General features: G+C 53.9%; 5 protein-coding genes across 5 annotated transcripts; 2 read left to right on the top strand and 3 right to left on the bottom strand.

Annotated features, from left to right (window-relative positions):
* Positions 1-133: 133 nt before the first annotated feature.
* PKP2 (Protein Kinase of PDH) lies at positions 134-1,628 on the bottom strand (the record flags this gene model as incomplete). The annotated part of the gene is made up of 4 exons (XM_053190603.2): positions 134-967; positions 1,057-1,339; positions 1,408-1,527; positions 1,588-1,628. 4 exons carry the CDS (start codon positions 1,626-1,628, stop codon positions 134-136), a joined length of 1,278 nt encoding a protein of 425 aa, XP_053052012.2.
* A 3,683-nt stretch (positions 1,629-5,311) lies between these two features.
* On the top strand, positions 5,312-9,168 carry UBP15 (ubiquitin-specific protease ubp15; the record flags this gene model as incomplete). The annotated part of the gene is made up of 8 exons (XM_053190604.2): positions 5,312-5,438; positions 5,488-5,635; positions 5,697-6,156; positions 6,211-7,806; positions 7,858-8,457; positions 8,510-8,827; positions 8,879-9,008; positions 9,059-9,168. 8 exons carry the CDS (start codon positions 5,312-5,314, stop codon positions 9,166-9,168), a joined length of 3,489 nt encoding a protein of 1,162 aa, XP_053052013.2.
* A 769-nt stretch (positions 9,169-9,937) lies between these two features.
* Positions 9,938-10,669, top strand: TIM22 (Mitochondrial import inner membrane translocase subunit tim22; the record flags this gene model as incomplete). The annotated part of the gene is made up of 3 exons (XM_053190605.1): positions 9,938-10,039; positions 10,101-10,196; positions 10,313-10,669. The coding sequence occupies 3 exons, from the start codon at positions 9,938-9,940 to the stop codon at positions 10,667-10,669; spliced, it is 555 nt and encodes a 184-aa protein (XP_053052014.1).
* An 839-nt stretch (positions 10,670-11,508) lies between these two features.
* N0V96_003739 (uncharacterized protein) lies at positions 11,509-13,153 on the bottom strand (the record flags this gene model as incomplete). The annotated part of the gene is made up of 3 exons (XM_053190606.1): positions 11,509-12,282; positions 12,357-12,457; positions 12,544-13,153. The coding sequence occupies 3 exons, from the start codon at positions 13,151-13,153 to the stop codon at positions 11,509-11,511; spliced, it is 1,485 nt and encodes a 494-aa protein (XP_053052015.1).
* Positions 13,154-17,004: 3,851 nt separating this feature from the next.
* Positions 17,005-18,789, bottom strand: PRP45 (mRNA splicing protein; the record flags this gene model as incomplete). The annotated part of the gene is made up of 2 exons (XM_053190607.1): positions 17,005-17,172; positions 17,230-18,789. 2 exons carry the CDS (start codon positions 18,787-18,789, stop codon positions 17,005-17,007), a joined length of 1,728 nt encoding a protein of 575 aa, XP_053052016.1.
* Positions 18,790-18,850: the final 61 nt, after the last annotated feature.

Raw genomic sequence — 18,850 nt, 5'->3', positions numbered from 1 at the left:
CCTGTGTGGATGATGTGTGTGTATGTGTGCTCCTGTTCCCAGAAAAAAAGAAGTCCTATTGTGTGTCGCCAGTTGGTATCGTTACATATGCGCCGCCTTTGCACCCCATGTCTTGAGAGATCGTTTCTAACACTTATACTGCATCCATCGTGGCCCTGGTCGTCAACTGCTCGTTCTTGTTGCCCAGCTTGGAAATCTGAAGAAAGGCGTCCACGCCGTACCCCTCGAGACTGTGTAGTTCGAGGCTGCCGGCCCAGTACTCGGCATAGACCCGGCTCAGGGGCAGGCCCATGCCCAGCCGCAGATCGGGCGGCCGGCTCGTCATGGAGGCGAGGGAGTTGCCGTGGGCGTGGCTGTTGGGAGTCTTCATGTCGGCGCGGCCCAGCTCGTCCGAGACGTGGAGCTCCTGCATGGTGGCGGCTAATTTAGGCACGCGGCCTAGGTTCTCGAGGCGGCGCTGGCTCTGGGGCCCCTTTGAGAAAGACCAGAGGTAGGGGAGCTCCTCGCGCGGGATGCCGCCTCCTTGGTCCGAGATGCGGATGATGACGTGCTGCTGCGCCTCGCAGATGGTGACTTCGATGGGCGGCGGTGGTTTATCGTCTGCGTTTTTGGTTTTGTTGTTGTTGTCTTTGCTGTTCCGTTGCCTTCTCTCTATGACAGCCTGAACGGAGTTGCGGAGGAGCTCGCCGATGATGTACTCGAGGTGGCTGAGGATGTAGGGGAAGCTGGACTCGAGGTGGCCCTCGACCTTGATCTCGGGGACCTGGACATCGTGGCCATAGGTGGAGCGGGCAAGGCTCTGGACGGCGCGAGTGCAGCGCTCGATGACGTCCTTTGCGATGCACTTTATGAAGACCTCGCCGATGAATTCGGACTCGGAGAGCTTTGCGCCGGGGGAGAACCAAGGGGAGTGGTAGGTTTCTGTGAGGGCGAGATGCTGCTCTGCGATGACTCTCCTTGATATTCTCTGCTCCGCCCCAATGACGTTCATGGTTAGAATTGCTATACGACTAACCCCCCGACGGTGGGACTATGGAGTAGGACACGAGCACTTACAGACCGCAAGACGGTGTTCATGAATTTGTCGAGGTCCTTGGCATCCATGCTGCCTCTGCTTTCCAAGATGCCCATGGAGAGCTTTGGTATGACGGTGAGGTGCGCCTTGAGCATCCCACTGATGATTTGGCAGAATTTTTCATTGTCCTCGAGGGTCTTGATCTCCTTGATCTTGCGAAAGGTGTCGAACGCATTATTGTATAATTCGTAGACTTCTTTGATATGGGGGTTCGTGACGACGACGTAGGGCAGCTGTTGCATGTCTCGAATGCGATGTGCTATTCTGTTGCGAGTGTCAGTCTGTGACTGCTTTGAAAGTATGAACGCAGGGGCACATGGGGGCAACCTTACCGAGTCGGTAGCTCAGTTCGAACATAGTTGGCAGAGCTCAAGAGGCGCGATTCGGTAAGGGAGCGGCCAAAGACCATGAGCTGGCGCAAGCTGATCGGGCGGGCTTCTCTCACAACCCATCTGGCAGAGGTTCGTTAGCATGTGACGACAGGAAGTGCAGGGGGGCGGGGATGGACGCACTCGTCTAGGACAGAGACCGGTCTCCAAGTGGAACTGCTCATTGAACGCCATGGCGACGAAGAGACGCCGTTCTCACGTAGCCTCCCGGGCGCGAACAGCGTTGCCCTCTTGGGGGCTGATGTCAATCCGCATCGTCTACCGGCATGCCGCAATGCGATGGACACCATGCCGTAAATTCCATACGAGTGGGAGGTAAAAACGAAAGAGGAAAAAAAAACTTTCGTGTACTTGGGAAAGTCGCAGGAACGGAGGTCTCGAGCGGAGCGAGAAAGAGAAGAAGCTGCTCAGGTGGAAAGATTCTTAAAGGGGGTCGGGTATATGAGCGATTTTGAGGTCAACAGGTATGTTGCGAGGCGGGTTGGGCAGCTGTTGAAGCTGTCTCGAGAGAAGCGTGACCGGTCGACAGATTGGATGACTCTCGCATCGAGAATGGCCGGCGGTTGCTACCTTGCAGGGTCTGGAACTATAACCCCACACTGCGGAATCGGCGCACCATGCTGCGGACTGCCGCAATGGGCAACCCTGGCCTCCACGTCTCCAGCGCCAGAAACGACGTGACGTGATTGGATCCGCCGACGGGCCGGTGACCCACACCCCTCTCCCCCTTCTGGGCCATCTGGGGCCCTGGCGTGCGCGAGCTCCAGCTTGATCTACGCAGTAGAGGTGTGCCCTTCCCGTCTGGCCCTCCCGTCTCTGCCAGGTTGGGAACCCAGTTCTGTCAGATGACAATGTTCGGTCAGCATTTTCAGCCATGGGGAAAGCTGAGGTGTGTGAAGATACCGAAGAGCTCCGTTGAAGAGCATGTGCTGCGGATATGCATCCCATACGGAGAGTCGGACAAAGAACTCAAGGTACCTTAGCTGCCAGAGTCTGTGGATTCATTCAAACGGCCCTACCTTATGAACCCTGCCAAAGTTTCAACTGGTGGAAACACAGAGAGTTCAAACACATGTTCTAAGACTCCTATGCCTGATTTATGGTCAGACGTTTTTGTTCCTTGAAACGAGACTTGACCTGGCGGTGTGAAAGACTACAACGGCGGAGACGGAAGGATATGGTGCCAATACCTAAGGTGGTATTCGATATTATTTTCCCGGTGAGAGCTGTCTATGGGGCACAGTAAGGAAACCTAATAGGATAGATGTATTCAGCAGCAGTTGGACGCTGTTGGCAGTTGCGAACGCACGGGTGACGGGTCCAAGGGGCTCGGGGATATTATCTGCCTCGGGAGTCGTGCTGCACTCGGATGGAGGGGTGCGGTGGCATAAGTGGGGATCTGACTAAGGAACATATCGATTTATTCCCTTCTTCTATATGATCTTACACAAGAGGGGTTCTAGGAAGGACGACAATATCTCAAAGATCTATGTTCTAGCATTTCTGTTCCTCGCCTTGACATGTGGAACTTGGCAACCCCGGCATGACAGAGGAACCGCATCAGAGGGCATTAATGCAGGGCACGGGTTTTTGAGCTGAGGGGTGAAATTACCACATCTTCCAATATCTTTGAACCAAGTAAATAGACCATTGAATAGAGAACAATGTCTCCGGCAATCATAGATGGCTCAGGAAAAGTCGAGTCTTACATGTGCAATGTACATAAATTGTAGTGCTCATATATCCATGACATGGAAACTTTACTGCAGCCAGCCAGTATGAGTACCAGGCTCTTGGGATGCCTACATATCGGATGAGCTGAGCGACCAATTAGTGACTAAGGCAAGCGGCGCAAAAGCTTTCAATGCTCACTTCGGCCGAATCCACTTCTTCAGACTGCCCGCGTAAGTGAAGGCGAATCCCATTGGATCTGTGACAGGCTGGCTGGTTGCTTGTCAGAGTTCTCCGTGGAGGAATAACCCGCTCCGATGTCTTAGGACCAGAGGTGCCATGCTCAGAGGAAGAACACTAGTTAATCATTTGTCGAAAACAGATTTTCTGTCTAGCGTCCACTCTGTGAGTAGATAGGTAGCAGAAATTGGTCATATTCCCATGTGAGACTAGACCTCTAGATCAAAGTTTCAGGCGATGAGATAGGGTTGCAAAACTCAGCTACCTTGACACTGCTTGCTTACTGAGAGTGTTTTTTGGAGGATCTGATGAGTCTTAGGCGTTTGGCCATCCGTTAGTCCAGCTTTGCTTGGCCAAGTGGGATGTTTGAAGAAGCGGTGGCTGATATACAAGGCTGAGATGGCCTGAGCCGATCAGATGTTAAAAAGATAGACCCTCCAGCGTCACTTCAGCAGTCTCAGGTCTCAGAAACCCAGCTGGAGGTGAAAGGAAACTGGAATGCGCAAGCTCTGTTGCCAGTCACAGAAACGTCATTGGATGTGTGGGGGGCCTTCTACCCCAATCAGAGGGGCAAATGCCATCTGGGTACGTGCAGCTTGTGCCAGACAGCGGCTTCACTGACTGGCTGCACTAGAGCAGCAGGTGAAGTGCCTTACACGCAAGCTCACCTTTGCCCCCAGCTGGCCGGCAGAAAAGGTCCTAGGCGGGCCTCGAGTACTTGCCACGGCATGATTTGACCCCGGACCTGTTAAGATGACAGCAGCGTCTCAGCATTGAGTCCTAACATGAACTGAGTACCCTTCACTCCTCTGCCTGCTCCTGCTCCTCACAGCCGAGCACTTCATGAATAAGGCATGCCTGGCATCAAATACTCTTGGTCTCACGAGGGCCTGTCTGGGACTCTGATGCTGCACTGCGCCTCACCTTTCTCTCACTATTCCATTCTCTCCACCATGACAACCTAGAAAATTGAGTTACCTGTCTTGATCATAAGAGACACTGGTGCAAGGCCATCTTATTGCTCCTATCCCATTCACTCAGAAAAAAATAACATGTAATAAAGGCGGGCTTACTGTAACCCTTTCCACCTTCTACCTGAGGTGTCTATACGTTGACGGAGGTGCCTCCCACTGCCTCTTTGCCCAGTGCTCACCTGCCCACTCTATTAGCGACAGCACCTGCCTGTACGTACCTGCCTTACAGTGCACCTCCTCCATTTGCCTTACCTCACCTCACCTCACCTTGCCGACCGACCTTGCACCTGTTTCTAGGTTCCGCACCTGCTTGGACCAGCCCGCCGCCTCCACCTTCCTGGTCTTGCCTTTTGTTCATGCAAGATCTCTTCCTCACCAACATTTTGTCACGACTTGCTTCATCCTCCAAAGGCAACAATTGCTCGTTGCACCCGCCATTTCCTGGGTCAATAACGCAGCCTGCCGTCAAACCTTGTATCCCTTGTCGCCCTGTCGCCTACCTGCCTCTGCGGCACCCACTCCGTCATCGAAGCAGCCCTGGCGCAAATCGCCAGTCTGCTGCTTTTCCCTGACTGGCAACGGCATCGGCTCCTCTCGCACTTCCCTTCATCCCGCGGCACATAGACCATGGTGAGTCTACGAGACAAAGCGACTACTCCCTTGCACAATCCCACTTCCTTTCTTGCACCTCTTCTTTACTGAGCTTCGTCGTCACCACAACTTCCCATCTCCTTCATCACCCCAGGCTTCAGCTTGGACTGCTTGGACTTCGAGCGACGTTCGATACCCCGCCATCAGGCCAGCCAAGCTCTCTGCTGCTACCGTATCTATTTCTACCCCTACCACGCCGCATCGCTTCCTAGCTACTCTCCTGCTATTGTATTGAATACCGTTCCGCTTCTTTGGCTGATTCAAGTCTACTATTCCAGAGCTACAACAACGATATCCACTCGCCGAACGAGATGGTGGTGGACACTGACGAGTACGTCGGCGGCACCGACTCAGAGAAGGAGCCTATCGCCATCATCGATCCTGACAACCTCGACAATGGTGCCGAACAGCTGCAGGACCTGCCTTTGGCAAATGACTGTAGGCATACCTAACCTCTTATGGACTGCGCGCCGGCTAACTCGGGTAGTCGATGCTATGAAGGATGTCATCTTCCCACACCTCCACGAAGAGCCCGAAGTGCTCGAAGACGTAGTCAACACATGGACTGTCGAAGCATGGCGTTCAATGTCAAAGAAGGAGCATGGCCCTGTATTCCAGGCTGGCGGCTTTCCATGGTGCGCTACCTCCATCCCCCGTGGTGCTTTGTCTCGGTAGCTTCGCTTACACTCACATCAGGCGCATTCTTCTCTTCCCTCACGGCAACAACGTTGACCAGTGTTCCATTTACCTTGAGCATGGATTTGAGCCGACAAACATCCCCGAGAATTGGAGCTGCTGCGTGCAGTTCGCGCTTGTGCTATGGAACCCGAACGACCCGACTCTTTACACCCACCATACGGCGCACCACAGATTCACAAAGGAGGAGTCAGACTGGGGCTTCACTCGCTTCCTCGAGCTGCGAAAGATGTTCAACGTGCCCTGGGAGGGTGGCAGTCGACCACTTTGCGAGAACGAGACTGCCAACATCACGGCCTACCTCCGCCTTGTCAAAGACGAAACTGGTGTCCTTTGGCACAACTTCAACAACTACGATTCCAAGAAGGAAACAGGCTACGTTGGCCTCCGCAACCAAGGCGCCACTTGTTATCTAAACTCTCTTCTTCAGTCTTTGTACTTCACCAACGCTTTCCGAAAGGTCAAGTCACAGAACCCTTTATACGTTTACTGCGCCATTGCTGACTATCTGTAGGCCATCTACGAAATTCCCACAGACCACGAAGAGAGCATGGGCAACAGCGCATACACTCTGCAGCGTCTCTTTTACCAACTGCAGACCTCCGAGCAGGCTGTCGGAACGAACGAACTGACCAAGTCCTTTGGCTGGGAAACAAGACACATTTTTGAGCAGCAGGATGTTCAGGAGTTGTCGCGAAAGCTAATGGAGCGTATGGAAGAGAAGATGAAGGGTACCCCGGCCGAGCACGTGCTCCCGCAGATGTTCAGTGGTAAGATCAAGACGTACATCTCCTGCGTCAACGTCGACTACGAGTCCAGCCGGGTCGAGGACTTCTGGGACATCCAGCTCAATGTCAGCGGCAACAAGAACCTTTTGGACAGTTTCAAGGATTACGTTCAGGTCGAGAAGATGGACGGCGAGAACCAGTACTACGCCGGCGACGAGTTTAAGCTGCAGGATGCCAACAAGGGTGTCATCTTCCAGAGCTTCCCCAACGTCTTGCACTTGCAGCTGAAGCGATTCGAATACGATATTCAACGAGACACCATGATGAAGATCAACGATCGATACGAATTCCCCGAAACCTTCGACGCAGCGCCGTACCTCTCTGAGGATGCCGACAAGTCAGAGTCATGGACGTACCAGCTTCATGGCGTCCTCGTTCACAGCGGTGATCTGAACGCCGGCCACTACTATGCATTCCTCAAGCCTGAAAAGGACGGATGGTTCTACAAGTACGACGATGATAAGGTCACGAGAGCCACGATGCGTGAGGTGCTTGAGGAGAACTTTGGCGGAGAATACAAAACACATCCTGCCAACCACTTGCGAGCACCCCTCCAGAAAAAGGCTCCGGTCGTACGCCAGAACAGCGCATACATGTTGGTTTACATTCGCCAGTCGCGCCTGGACAACATTCTTTGCCCGGTTTCCAAGGAGGACATCCCTCTTCACCTGCGCTCAAAGTTTGACGAAGAGACTGCTCTCAGAGAGGCGAAGCGCAAGGAGAAGGAGGAGCAGCACCTCTATATCGGCGTCAAGGTCATCACGGAGCAGACCTTTAAGAATCACGGAGGCACCGACTTGACCTCATTCGATGCAGACCAGGCCGATGGCGATGCGGCGCCACGTTCGTATCGCGTACTGAGAGCTTCGACAATGGAGGATCTGGTTGGTACTATCGCGGCAGACCTCGAACAAGACCCTCGCAAGGTTCGCCTCTGGGTTATGGTCAATCGTCAGAACAAGACAATCCGTCCTGACCAGCCCATTATGGATCTGCGACCTACGGTTGAGGAGGCCTTCCAAAGGGCGGCTGCACACCGAGATCAGTTCTTGAGAGTCTGGGCCGAAGTGGCAGAAGAGACGACACCAGAGGGCGAGGCAGTGTGGCCCACGTACCAAGGCCAGCTTAATGGGGTTGTTGTGAAGAATGATCTCATCTTGATCTTCCTCAAGCACTTTGACGTGGAGGCTCAATCTCTGTATGGCATCGGCCACGTCTACATCAGCAAGGAGAAGAAGGTTGAGGAACTGGTCCCAATCATCATGAAGAAGATGGGATGGGGCGAGAAGCTGCCAGGTGACGAGAAGATTTCCCTTTGGGAGGTAAGCTCTTGAATCTTGGCTGCTTGCCGAGACTTTATTGACCGTTTCCAGGAAATCAAGCCGACCATGATCGAAGTCTTGAAGGCCAAGCAATCTCTTAAGGCTGCGGAATTGCAGGATGGCGACATCATTTGCTTCCAAAAGACCACAGAACGCAAGGGCGACAGGAACATCCTTGAAAAGCGTCTAGGTCTGGGCGATAAGCAGGCAGCGGAAGAGCCTGCCAAGAAGGCCGACCGCTTCGATGACGCACGGGAGTACTACGACTTCCTCCACAACAAGAAGACTGTGAAATTCCATGCGCACCCGACACGCTGCAATGCCGAGAGATTCCCTCCCTTTGAGTTGGTCCTGAACTCCAAGATCAGTTATGACATTCTTGCAGACCGCGTCGGCGAGAGGCTCGAAGTCGATCCTACACACATCCGCTTCTGGACCGTCAACTCGGCTACAGGTAACCCCAAGACGACTGTCAAGCGTGGCGTCAACCAGAGTCTGCAGCTCATCTTGAACCCCTCTGGATACAATCAACTCAGTTCAAGTCAACGAACCGATGCATTCTACTTTGAGGTATTAGACATGAGCTTGGCTGAGCTAGACACTAAGAAGAGTATTAAGATCACTTGGCTTAGTGAGGGCATCACGAAGGAGGTGAGTTACAGCGAAGGATGCCGCAGCGGAATGCAATGCTAACAATGCATAGGAGCAGTTCGATCTCCTCGTGGCCAAGAACGGCCACATTGAGGACCTGATTCAAGTCTTGGTCCAGAAGGCCAGCATCCCCGACGAGACCGAAGGAGGCCGCATTCGCGTGTACGAGACCAGCAGTCACAAGTTTTACCGCGAACTCTCCCGCGATTACCCCGTCATTAGTATGAACGATTACACCAACGTCTTCGCCGAACGCGTACCCGAGGAAGAGATCAACGACGAAGAGGCGACCAACTTCATTCAAGTGTTCCATTTCCAGAATGAGCCCAGCAGGGTCCACGGTGTACCTTTCAAGTTCATGCTTGTCGAGGTATGTGCCGCTTTCCAAACGAAGCTTTGCAGAATGCTAATGATATGCCAGGGTGAACAATTCGTGGATACAAAGAAGCGCCTGGAGAAGCGGACTGGTATCAAGGGCAAGAGTTTCGAGAAGATCAAGTTCGCGGTGGTGAAGAGATCCCATTTCTCGAAGCCCCAATACCTTAACGATGGTAAGAATCTATTGGAACCATTCTCTTTTGCAAAGCTGACAGATGAGCAGATGACGAGTTGTGGAAGATTGCGACGAATGACGATGATTACCTCGGCCTCGACCATGTTGACCGAACACGAACGCTTAGAAACGGCGTTGGCGACCTCTTTTTGCGGTAATGCATGGTGGCTAGTCTTCTGCAGTCTTGGATGCCGAAGGAACGTGGTATCGAGAAGATTTAGAGTTTTTGTTCGATGCATCCAGTATCGATATCGGTACGCCGTGGTGATACCAGGGATGAGCGTGAGGTTCCGTGATTCAGGGTCCATAGCAGCAAGAAGGCTCGGTCTTGGTCCATGCCAGTCTGCGTCCAAAGACGGTTGGATGGCATGCCAAGCAGATATCACAGCGGACCTATGATTGACGGGCATGCTCTTCTGATAGAGAACAGGATCCTTGTAGCTCACTTTTCAAGAAAGGTGGAAAACATTGATAAGGCAAAATTTGGCAACGAAGATTGCACACGATGGTGACATTGACCCAGCGCCTTGGCGGTAATTGACGTGTTAGTATCGCAGCCACAGTAAAGCACAGATGCAAATCCGGAGAAGACCCGGCATTTGGCCCCACCCGAAGTCGGCAAGACCCGCTCGGAGGTCGGTCGGTCGAACAAGAACGGTGGGGTCTGCACGTGCTCCACCGATAAGATAAGATGTACCTGGCATGGATGGAAGCCCAGCGTGAAATAAATTTGCCATTGGCGCATTCAGGGACGAATGTCTGTCTACCTAGGGGCGGTCTTTGCTGGCAGAAATATTCAAGATCCATCAGCTCCGGTGCATTCATTTCAACTCTACCCACGCGTCGCGATCGCTTTTATCGGCATAATCCAACCGAGTCGCTCCCTACACACAACCACAATCACACAACTAATTCCTTTGCCACACAATGGCTTTCCCCGGCGGCGGTGCGATGTCTCCTCAAGAGTCGCAAGGCGGATCCCCAGGCGCGGCGGCGTCTCTGGGCCCTCCGGATCCTGAGATGAAGGCTGTATGTCGAGGAAGTTATTTCTTTTGGAATGACTCTTATGCTGACGACGGACTCGCGCTAGATGACCAACTTTATGGAGAACTGCTTTACGAAGAGTATCATGTCTGGTGTCATGGGTTTCGGTATGGGAGGATTGTTTGGCATGTTTATGGCATCTGTACGTCTTCTCTCCCCCCTTCCTTTTTTTTCTCTCTTTCTCGCACTCTTTTCTCTTCTCTCGGATCTCCAGGAAGCGCATGTAGGCTGACCTTGTTTACTTCTTTCCAAACATAGATGTCCTACGACACCCCCTTCCACACAGCGACGACGGCCGGCCAAACGACGGTGACGCCCATTGCGGACCTACCTCTGCGTCAGCAGCTCCGCGTGGGCTTCAAGGACATGGGTACGCGGTCATACAGCATGGCCAAGAACTTTGGTAAAGTCGGCGCGCTGTTCGCGGGCATCGAGTGCGGTATCGAGGGGTTGCGGGCCAAGAACGATTTGGGTAACGGTGTGGCGGCGGGATGTCTGACGGGCGGGATTCTGGCGAAGAATGCTGGCCCGCAGGCTGCGCTGGGCGGGTGTGTTGCGTTTGCGGCGTTTAGTGCTGCTATTGATGCGTACATGAGGCAGCCGAGCGATGAGTAAGGGGGTTGTCGTTTTTGAGGGTGATTGAAGGGGAGGGGGAGGTGTTGCCTCTCCCATCCCTTTTGGGGCGGGCGGAGAGGCCATAGGCCTTTTTTTTTCTCCCCTGCTCTCCGTCTTGGGGAGGTGATGGGGTCACTATCTGTACATGTACCAACAAAAAAGGCGGATGGAAGATGTATTTTTGCATTGCACGGCGTTACGGGAACGGTTCTGTCGAAATCCTACTGGCCCTTTTTTTTGTTTTGGAAGGAGCCGGCGGCTTGGAAGAGGGGAAAGGGGGAAACGATATAGATGTCAGAAACTCTCTCCACTTTGGATTTTTTCAAGGGTTGGTGGTGTTGTTGTACACCCGCCTACGCCTGCAGGACGACTCTGCTCAGATCTCTGTCGGATAGACTACATGTTGAAAGCAAGAATAGAATTGTAATATATCTGGCCTTTGTTCACGAATTTTGGATGCGTTTGGCATATTCAATTTGATGGATTGCACTCTTGGTGCTTTCTTGCTTCATTCAATCTAAGCCTATCCTCCCTCTCTTATCTGGTATTCTAATAATCCCGAGGTATCCTACCCCAGGAGGGAATCAAGCTCAACACCAAGTACTAGGGAAAGCTCGCTGGCTCTCACTGAAAAAGTCAAATAGTCGTAGAATCGGATCCCATAACGATCCTCGGCCACCTGGGGTTCCTGCCTTGGTGGCGACCTTGGTTCGTCTCATCTCGTGTAAGTCTTTTTTTCTTCCCTCATGCCCTATATCCCTGATCTTCATTCCCATTTTATTTGCATTCTTCCTCTTCCTCTTCTTCTTCATCATCACCTCACCAGCACCATGCCGCACTCACGACGCGGTGTAAAAGTTAAAGGCCCCAAACTCCCAGTACGCCGTCTTGAAGGCGTCCGGGTTGTTGGCCTGGAAATCCGAGCAGCTGCTCCCGCCGCACCCCGAGTCAGCATACTTTGCCTCGACGAGCGAGCCGCAGACGTCAATGTTGATAATGAGCGACTGGTTCGAAAAGTGGGAGCTCATGTCGCACGCCGTGTTGGGGAAGTCGGCAAGCGCTTCGCCCCAGGTGCTGGGGTCGGGCGACGACGCGGCCGTGATGTCCGAGGGCACAGAGTCCCTCGCAAACTGCCACACGCGGATTCCCTCGTCGCGCCACTCCATGGCCATGTACCCGCCGCCGCCGGCGTTGAAGTCGGATCCGTACGTCGCGGCCTTGCCCTCGACGCCGCAACCCGCGTTGCCGTTTGTCGTGTTCTTGCAGTCCGACTGCAGCGTCGAGCCCGTCTGCTTGCGCTTGACGCTCATCTCGCAACCGGACGTCGTGTGCAGCGTCATCTGGTTGCCGTCGGTGCCCTGGTTGATGGCCTCCATGACGTCGATCTCGCCGGCGTCGGGCCAATTGTTGGGGTCCGAGAACCAGAGCGCCGGCCAGCTCGCGCAGCCGTAGGGTGTGTGCTTCACGTCGAAGATGAAGAGGCCCTTGTCGTACTGCGTCTTGGACTCGACGCGGACGGAGAAACGGCCCGTTGAGGCGTCGGGCGATGAGGTGTTGCCGGTGGTGTGGTCTACCCTCAGTACGGCGGTGGACGATGTGGCGTATGTGAGGTTCTTTATTTCACGAAAAAAGGTTGCATACTCAGCCGGTGGTTCCATATAAGTAGTAGGTGAAGATGGTTAAATACCCTGCTCGCGGCCTCGTCGGCACCGACGTAGTGAACCATACCCCCAGTAGGATCGTAGGTATTGAAGTAGTTGAAGCCATCGAAGAAGTTCTCTCCAGAGTCTGTCATAATCAGATCGAGTGTTCATGGTCATTTGTTCAGCCGGGGGCTCGTGCGACGGGCGACGACCCTGAGCACGGTTCCGTACATGTGTCACTCAGCTTGTACGTCAGCTGGGAATAGTCGGGATATCGGTTCTTGTTGTTTTGTGTGACGGTGACGGCAACGACAATGACAATGATGATGACGAGGGCACCGCCGACGCCGGCCCAGATCCGTTTCGTCCATCCCTTGGGATTCCACCACGCAGTCTGTTGTTGCCCGAGGCGCTCGTTTGAAAATCCGTAGTCGCCCATGATGCCGCCGTAGTAGTCAGAGTCGTTCATGGAATCGGGGTACGGAGAGAAGCCTCGGGGCCAGTCTGGGGTCTTTATCTCGTCCCGGAAAAGTGGGTGGACCAGGACCTTTGGTGGCACGACGAGTATCTCCGCAAAAGGTGTCTTGCTACGATTGATATTGGGCGATACGATATATGTGCCTGGCTGCGCCACGAAGACACCTGCAGGCGGATGTTGACCAGGCCATCTCGCGGCTGCTCTAGGCTTCGGGGCCGGGGTGGGGGTGGGAAGCAACGGCTCTAGGTCGAGGGCGACGGCTCTAGATTTGCGCTTTGGTCTGGGAAGGACGGGTTTCGGACCCTTCCAGTACTCAAACGGAGTGTAGCCGAGTGATGTGTTTGGCCCCAGATTTGGAACCATCTTTTCTTCAAGCTGATACGCTTCACGTAGTTCCACCCCCGATTTTTCAGAGAGTGACGACTACGCCTATCATACGTAGTATGTACGCGTACGCTGGTGGACCACAAAACCCGGTCCAATGGCGACTAGCGGATGAGAAGGAAAAAGGGATAGAGACTTGAGAGGCAGCCCGACTTGGTTTGGTCTGCAGGGTACTTCGGTGACCGTCTCTCTCGCGCGCATCAGGGATCTGAGAAGAAATGCGAGCGTCGGGCGTGAAATGTTCGTATTATTGCTGCTGTGCCAGGTTTCGGGCTTACTATGGCGTGGTAGGTAGGCCCAAAGCAGGTAGATGACTCAAGCGGTGATAAGAGAGGCCTTGCTCTTTTCTTCCCCTTGTTCTGTGGTAATAATAATGATGGTGTAGGTAAAGCGGCGCAGTCCTCTCAGAGGTTTGAAGTGAAATTATAATAAATTATTAAAAAGGAAGGTATTGCTAACCGCCAAGAGGCGTTGAATCTGCGATAGAGAAGAGATGAGAGAAGAGAGGTCTTACATGAAGCAGTTAGAGGTGGGAAACCTGGAGAAATAAGCATCGATCGTGGTTCCTCACGGACAGACAACCTTTTTTTCCGTCAAAGAGGCCACGACGACGCGGGGGGCGAGACATGATACACGGTGCCCAACAAGCAAGCCATTGCCAACTTTGCAATTGAGCTTCAGCTGTGCGTCCGAGGTATGGATGATCCCCTGGAGATCACCTAAGTCAAGGGGGTGGGTGTCAAGCATAAGGAAACGTGAGAACGACTGGCACCTCCGCGCGCCGGCGCCAAGCACGGGCTCGGATGTAAACTGGATGACGGTACCGAAGATGCTGCCAAGGCGAAGTAGAGGGGGGGACCATCAGGAGGGCGCCTCATGAGGCTTCTGCGAGGAAGCAGGGACATCTGACTGCCGGCCTTGACAGGCCGGGTCTTTGCGGGCGAAGATGGGGGCCCGGGGTGAGTGAGGCTGGGGAGGAGTTGTGGGCCGGCCCTGGAGCCAGACCCAAGGTGCATTGCGAGAAAAGTCAAGTCCTGTCAAAAGTCATGCTGTTTCTGCAAGCTCACCGGTGCGTCTGGGGTGTCGTGTCTGGGAAGAAGCTTCTTATTCATGCTTTAGAAGCAGAGACAACCCTCGGGGCATGAAAGAAGGGGTATGTGAGTGGAGGAGGACCATCGACGGTACCAAGTGGGCGCCTCCAGCGTTACCGTTGCAAGGGTTCAAGAGAAAGAAGACAAGAAACACAGATGGGATGGAGAAGCTCTGCTGGCTCATGGCCCTGGGCTCTGAACGCGAGGCAGTGCCAGGGTTCCTCGGCCTGCGTCGTTGTGATAGGGACGGACGACTCGCGAGTGAGATACTTAGATTGAGGCACTACCCAGCGTCAGTGTTCGAGGCAGAGCTTGCCCCTTAGCCCAAAAGGAGGACCGGATGTCAGGTTTTGTTGCAGTCTCGAGATGAAGAGCGAACGAATGCGAGTGCGTCCCCAAGTGTGAGTTCCAACGTCAGCGACCTGCCTCGGCTCCCGGACAGCATCTCATTCTCGTCTTTGCTGCGCGGGCGATGATGACAGGCATCGGTGTCAAGAAGGCATGATGAATCCGAAGTCTTGGCTACTGTCGTCGCCGCCACACGAGATGGTGGGAATGAGAGAGACGGGGTTGAAGTCGATGTCGGATGAAGCAGCCGGCAGGATCGACGCTTCATAGCGCCTCATAGCGGATGCACGTCGACGCTGTCCGATGTGACATGCATTGGACTGGCAGTGACTAGATGTAGGAAGGACAAGGAAGACCATCCGGAGGAAGCGTGGAAGTTGGAAGAGACAAACTTGGCTTCTGGCGCCAGGGGTGGGCAGGGCACGGCTTAGAGGCCGAACCCCAAGCACTAAAGGGCTTGGCAACAGGAGCCAAATTGGGCCGTCCGTGAAGCCCTGAACTCTGAAGTCAATGAAATGGGACCCGCGTAGCTAGTCGTATGCATTGCCTTTTCTCGGCCAAAACGCCCGAGGAACTCAAGTGTGCGGTGTGCGGTGTGCGGTGTGCGGTGTGCGGTCTGTCCTCTCTCTCTGCTTGCTCCCCGACCATTCGATCCGATGTCGTTTGTCTTTCTCTGAATCATGGAATTACTTTCGCAAGACCCTGGTGTACGGGTGATGGGAAGAAAGCTTGGTTATCAGCCCTCGTCTCATACCGACACTTTGATCCAAGAGAAACTTCTTACAGAACCGAGTGAGGGCAGCTATCAAGGAATATCTTGAATTGGGACTGGGAATGAGAAGCACCGAGTGAAATGAGCAAGAATAGACGGAACAGCTGCCAGGTGTTCAATGTCTCACAGCCAGTCCGCGTACCTGACATGACTGGGAGCCGCATTGAAAGATCGACTGCTGATGTGCGGCGAACCATTTCGTGATTGATCTGCGCCTGGGGACCCGCCAGCTCGAATTCGGATCAGGTTCGGCTTGCCGCTCCTGCAACGGCCCCCAGCCCAACTCGTGGAACAAGATCGGGAGAACTGATCAACATATTTGACATCCGCGTACCTGTCCATCGGAGAGCAGTTGGAGGGATTTGAGTGAACATTGGAACTGGGTTGCATACAGCTCGGAAAGCCCAACATGCGTGATGCGAACAGGAAGCCTAAATACCTATAGCATGTGAGGTCAAACTCTGGAAGCCTTTCCGCTGGTGCTTGGCATAGATTTAAGCTTACAACAGCTCTTTCGTCTTTCTCGCGTTCCCTCCTCCGGTATTGCTCTCTTCTCTGTACCTCGTCTCACGATGCCTCAAACAAAACACCAACTCTCCTCACTTCATACTTCACGGTAACCCACCTTTTGCTACTCTCCGCTACTGCTCAGCAACCCTTCTAAACAGTAAACTCTTATCTTGTCAAAAACGCATGAACAGTCACATTCCTAAGAAGCCGGTTGGTTCACGGCCAAGGTATTGGCAAAAGTCTCCGACTCGTAGCTTAAACCACGAGAGCAAGAAAACGCAACTGTTTCAACGACAAAACCTGTCAACCATAGCTTCTGGTCTGCCACCTTACATACCAAGCTACCAAGAACAATACACACTTTAATTATAGGCCCGGAACGTCCAATGCTCCAGCCACCACCCACGTTTCTCACAACACTGCCTGATCTTCGTCTCAACTATTGGTTTCCCCCCTGGCTCGCCTGATGTCTTGAATCTTGGTTCAACACCCGGGCCACCATTGCAAACCACCAATGATACCCCACGACGTGCCCCTCGCCGGCCACGACTGTCACTCCCGCCGACACTCAACTCTGACAAGTTTTACCGACTCAGGGCCTGCCTGTCAACCCAGCAAGCAGCCAGCCCAGTCGTTCGCTCCAAAATGCCAAAACAAATGGTGCCGTCCGTCTTTCGTCCGGTTCTCGGCCTTGTCTTGAAAGAGAGAGCATGAGTTTGCCGCAACCAGTCCGAAGATAAAAGTCCGCATGAATTCGCCGTCTTTGAAACAACCAGCGTCGCTACGCCAACTCATCCAGTCGGCTTCGAGCCAAAAACACTCAACAGAATTTCCGCCCTAAAACACACAATAGAGGGCCCACGAAGTCTACGCAATTGTCCAATGTTTCTTTACCACGTCTCTTGGACCCAGATCGATTTTGTGCATGTACCGCAATTTCTGCATCATGCCTTGCAATTTTGCATTTTGCGAAGCTGTTTCCGATGTCCTGAATAAGGGCGCCCATCTCGATGCCAGTCCAAAACCGTTCCCCCCTCCCTTTGTCGTACAACGAAGCCAAAAAGCTTTTTGGTCGGCTGTATGGAAACAATAAGAGAACCGGACCTAGTTTAATCATCATCCTCGTCTACTCGCGCCCGCTTCGGCTGCCGGGAATCATCGTCCTGAAGACCGTAGCCCCTCTTTGACGAAGAGTTCTGCTCCACCTCGGACAGGAACTTGTCCACGTTGAAGGGGTCCCCGGCGTCCTTTTCAAACTGCACTGGTCCCTCTCTTGCCTGTGTGAGATGTTTGTTAGCACTGCCCTTTGCTCTCGTTCGAAAAGGTGTACTAACCTCGACATCTTCTGTGCCCTTGAACGTTCCCCTACCCAAAGCCTCGCCAAAGCGACTGGTCTTTTGAATCTTGGCCATTTCCTTATCACCCGCTGCTTCGTCGTCCTCGTCGTCCATGTTGGCTCGTGGGTTGTAAATGCTGCCAATAGCTTCTTGCGCGGCAAACAGCGGTTTGTCGTAGTGGTTGTCCTCGTTGAAGCCGCTGTCGAAGCCGCTGGACTGGTTGAAAAGTCTCGAGTCATACATGGTTTCCTTGGACTGGGTAGGTTTGGCGAGACCCAGGGCAATCTTTTCCGAAATGTCGCGGTTTTGCTCTCTTGCCATGACCTGGACTCTCCTCTCGGCACCCATACGTGACTGCCGAAGTTTCCTCTCCTCCTCGCGCATACGCTCCTTTCGTGCCTTTTCTCTCTCCCGGATCTCGGAATCCTCCGAACCGTCTGAGTCTTCCGAGTCTGAGCCGCTATAGCTGCGTGACCGTGACCGTGATCGTGAGTCCCGTCTGCCGCCGCCAGCCCGTTCTTCGCGAGCCTTCTGGGCCAGCATTCTGAGGTTCTCCTCCTTTTGCGCCTTCTCCTTTTCTGCCAGACGCTGTTGCATGGCTGCACGCTGTCTGACTTCCTCACGGGCGTGTCTGTCTGCGACGTAGAGCGCTTCGGAAAATTGAGCAAACTTGTCGTTGATCGCTACGTCCTGGAGTCCGCGTCCGTCGGCCGCTAATCTCTTGTCCAAGGGGACGGTGAAACCCTTGGGGTTCTTCCAGTTGGAGACCGGCGGGGGAATGCGCCAATCCTCTTGATCCTTTGCCGTCAGCTTCCGTGGCGGCGATCTCAGTACGGGAGGTGGCGGGCTCGGTGGTCCACGGGGGATCTTCTTGTGCTTGAACTTGGGAGGCTCCATCGGGTCCCGTTGCCGCTCTACAATCTTCATGATGCGGTCCTGCTTGGTCGAGTTGTCGCCCATCTGGTTTGCCGGCGTGTATCGCACAAACGTCGGGTCGTTTCGCTTTCCGACACTGAGCGTCTTTGGCTTCTGGGCGGCCACGGCACCGCTGACCAGCGCTGCCAGCGCATTTTTCGTCTTTTCCGCCGTTGCTTCTACCTCCTCTTGACTTGGTCGGCTCAGGTCGATTTCGCCCGCGTCAGCGCGCTGACGAAGGGGAATCAGATCCTTGAACGAGGTATGAACGATTCGGTTTTCGGCGTGGCCCTGACGCGCAATGGCCCCGTAGTCGAGCTTGCCCTCGCCGTCGACTTGGATGGCGAGCGCGTTGCTGGTCGTCGCGCCCTTCTTACCCATGTCGAGGGGGTATTGAGCGATCGGTATCTCGGGGAACGCGCCACCATCGCCAAAATCTTCGGTTCCTCGCGGTCGCCATCCTGCTCGCTGTTGGTATGGTGGAGGGCCTGATCGCTTCAGCACGATTTGCGTCTCGTCCAGTTGGCCGGCTCCGACGATACGCGGGCCGCGTTGTAGAGCGCGTGAAGGAGCTTCCTCATCTTCGCCAGTGTACTTGGGTTTCGGGAGGGCCGAGGCCAGTGATGCCGCGATCGAGGCCATGATGATCGGCTGCCTTCGTGAAGCTGTGTTTGGATGGAAATTCGAGAGATGTCACCTTGAA

Source organism: Colletotrichum fioriniae, assembly GCF_027942845.1.
Source record: "Colletotrichum fioriniae strain IMI 355084 chromosome Unknown scaffold_3, whole genome shotgun sequence".
NCBI classification, from domain to species: Eukaryota; Fungi; Ascomycota; class Sordariomycetes; order Glomerellales; family Glomerellaceae; genus Colletotrichum; species Colletotrichum fioriniae.
This window is presented reverse-complemented; position numbering and strand designations above follow the sequence as displayed.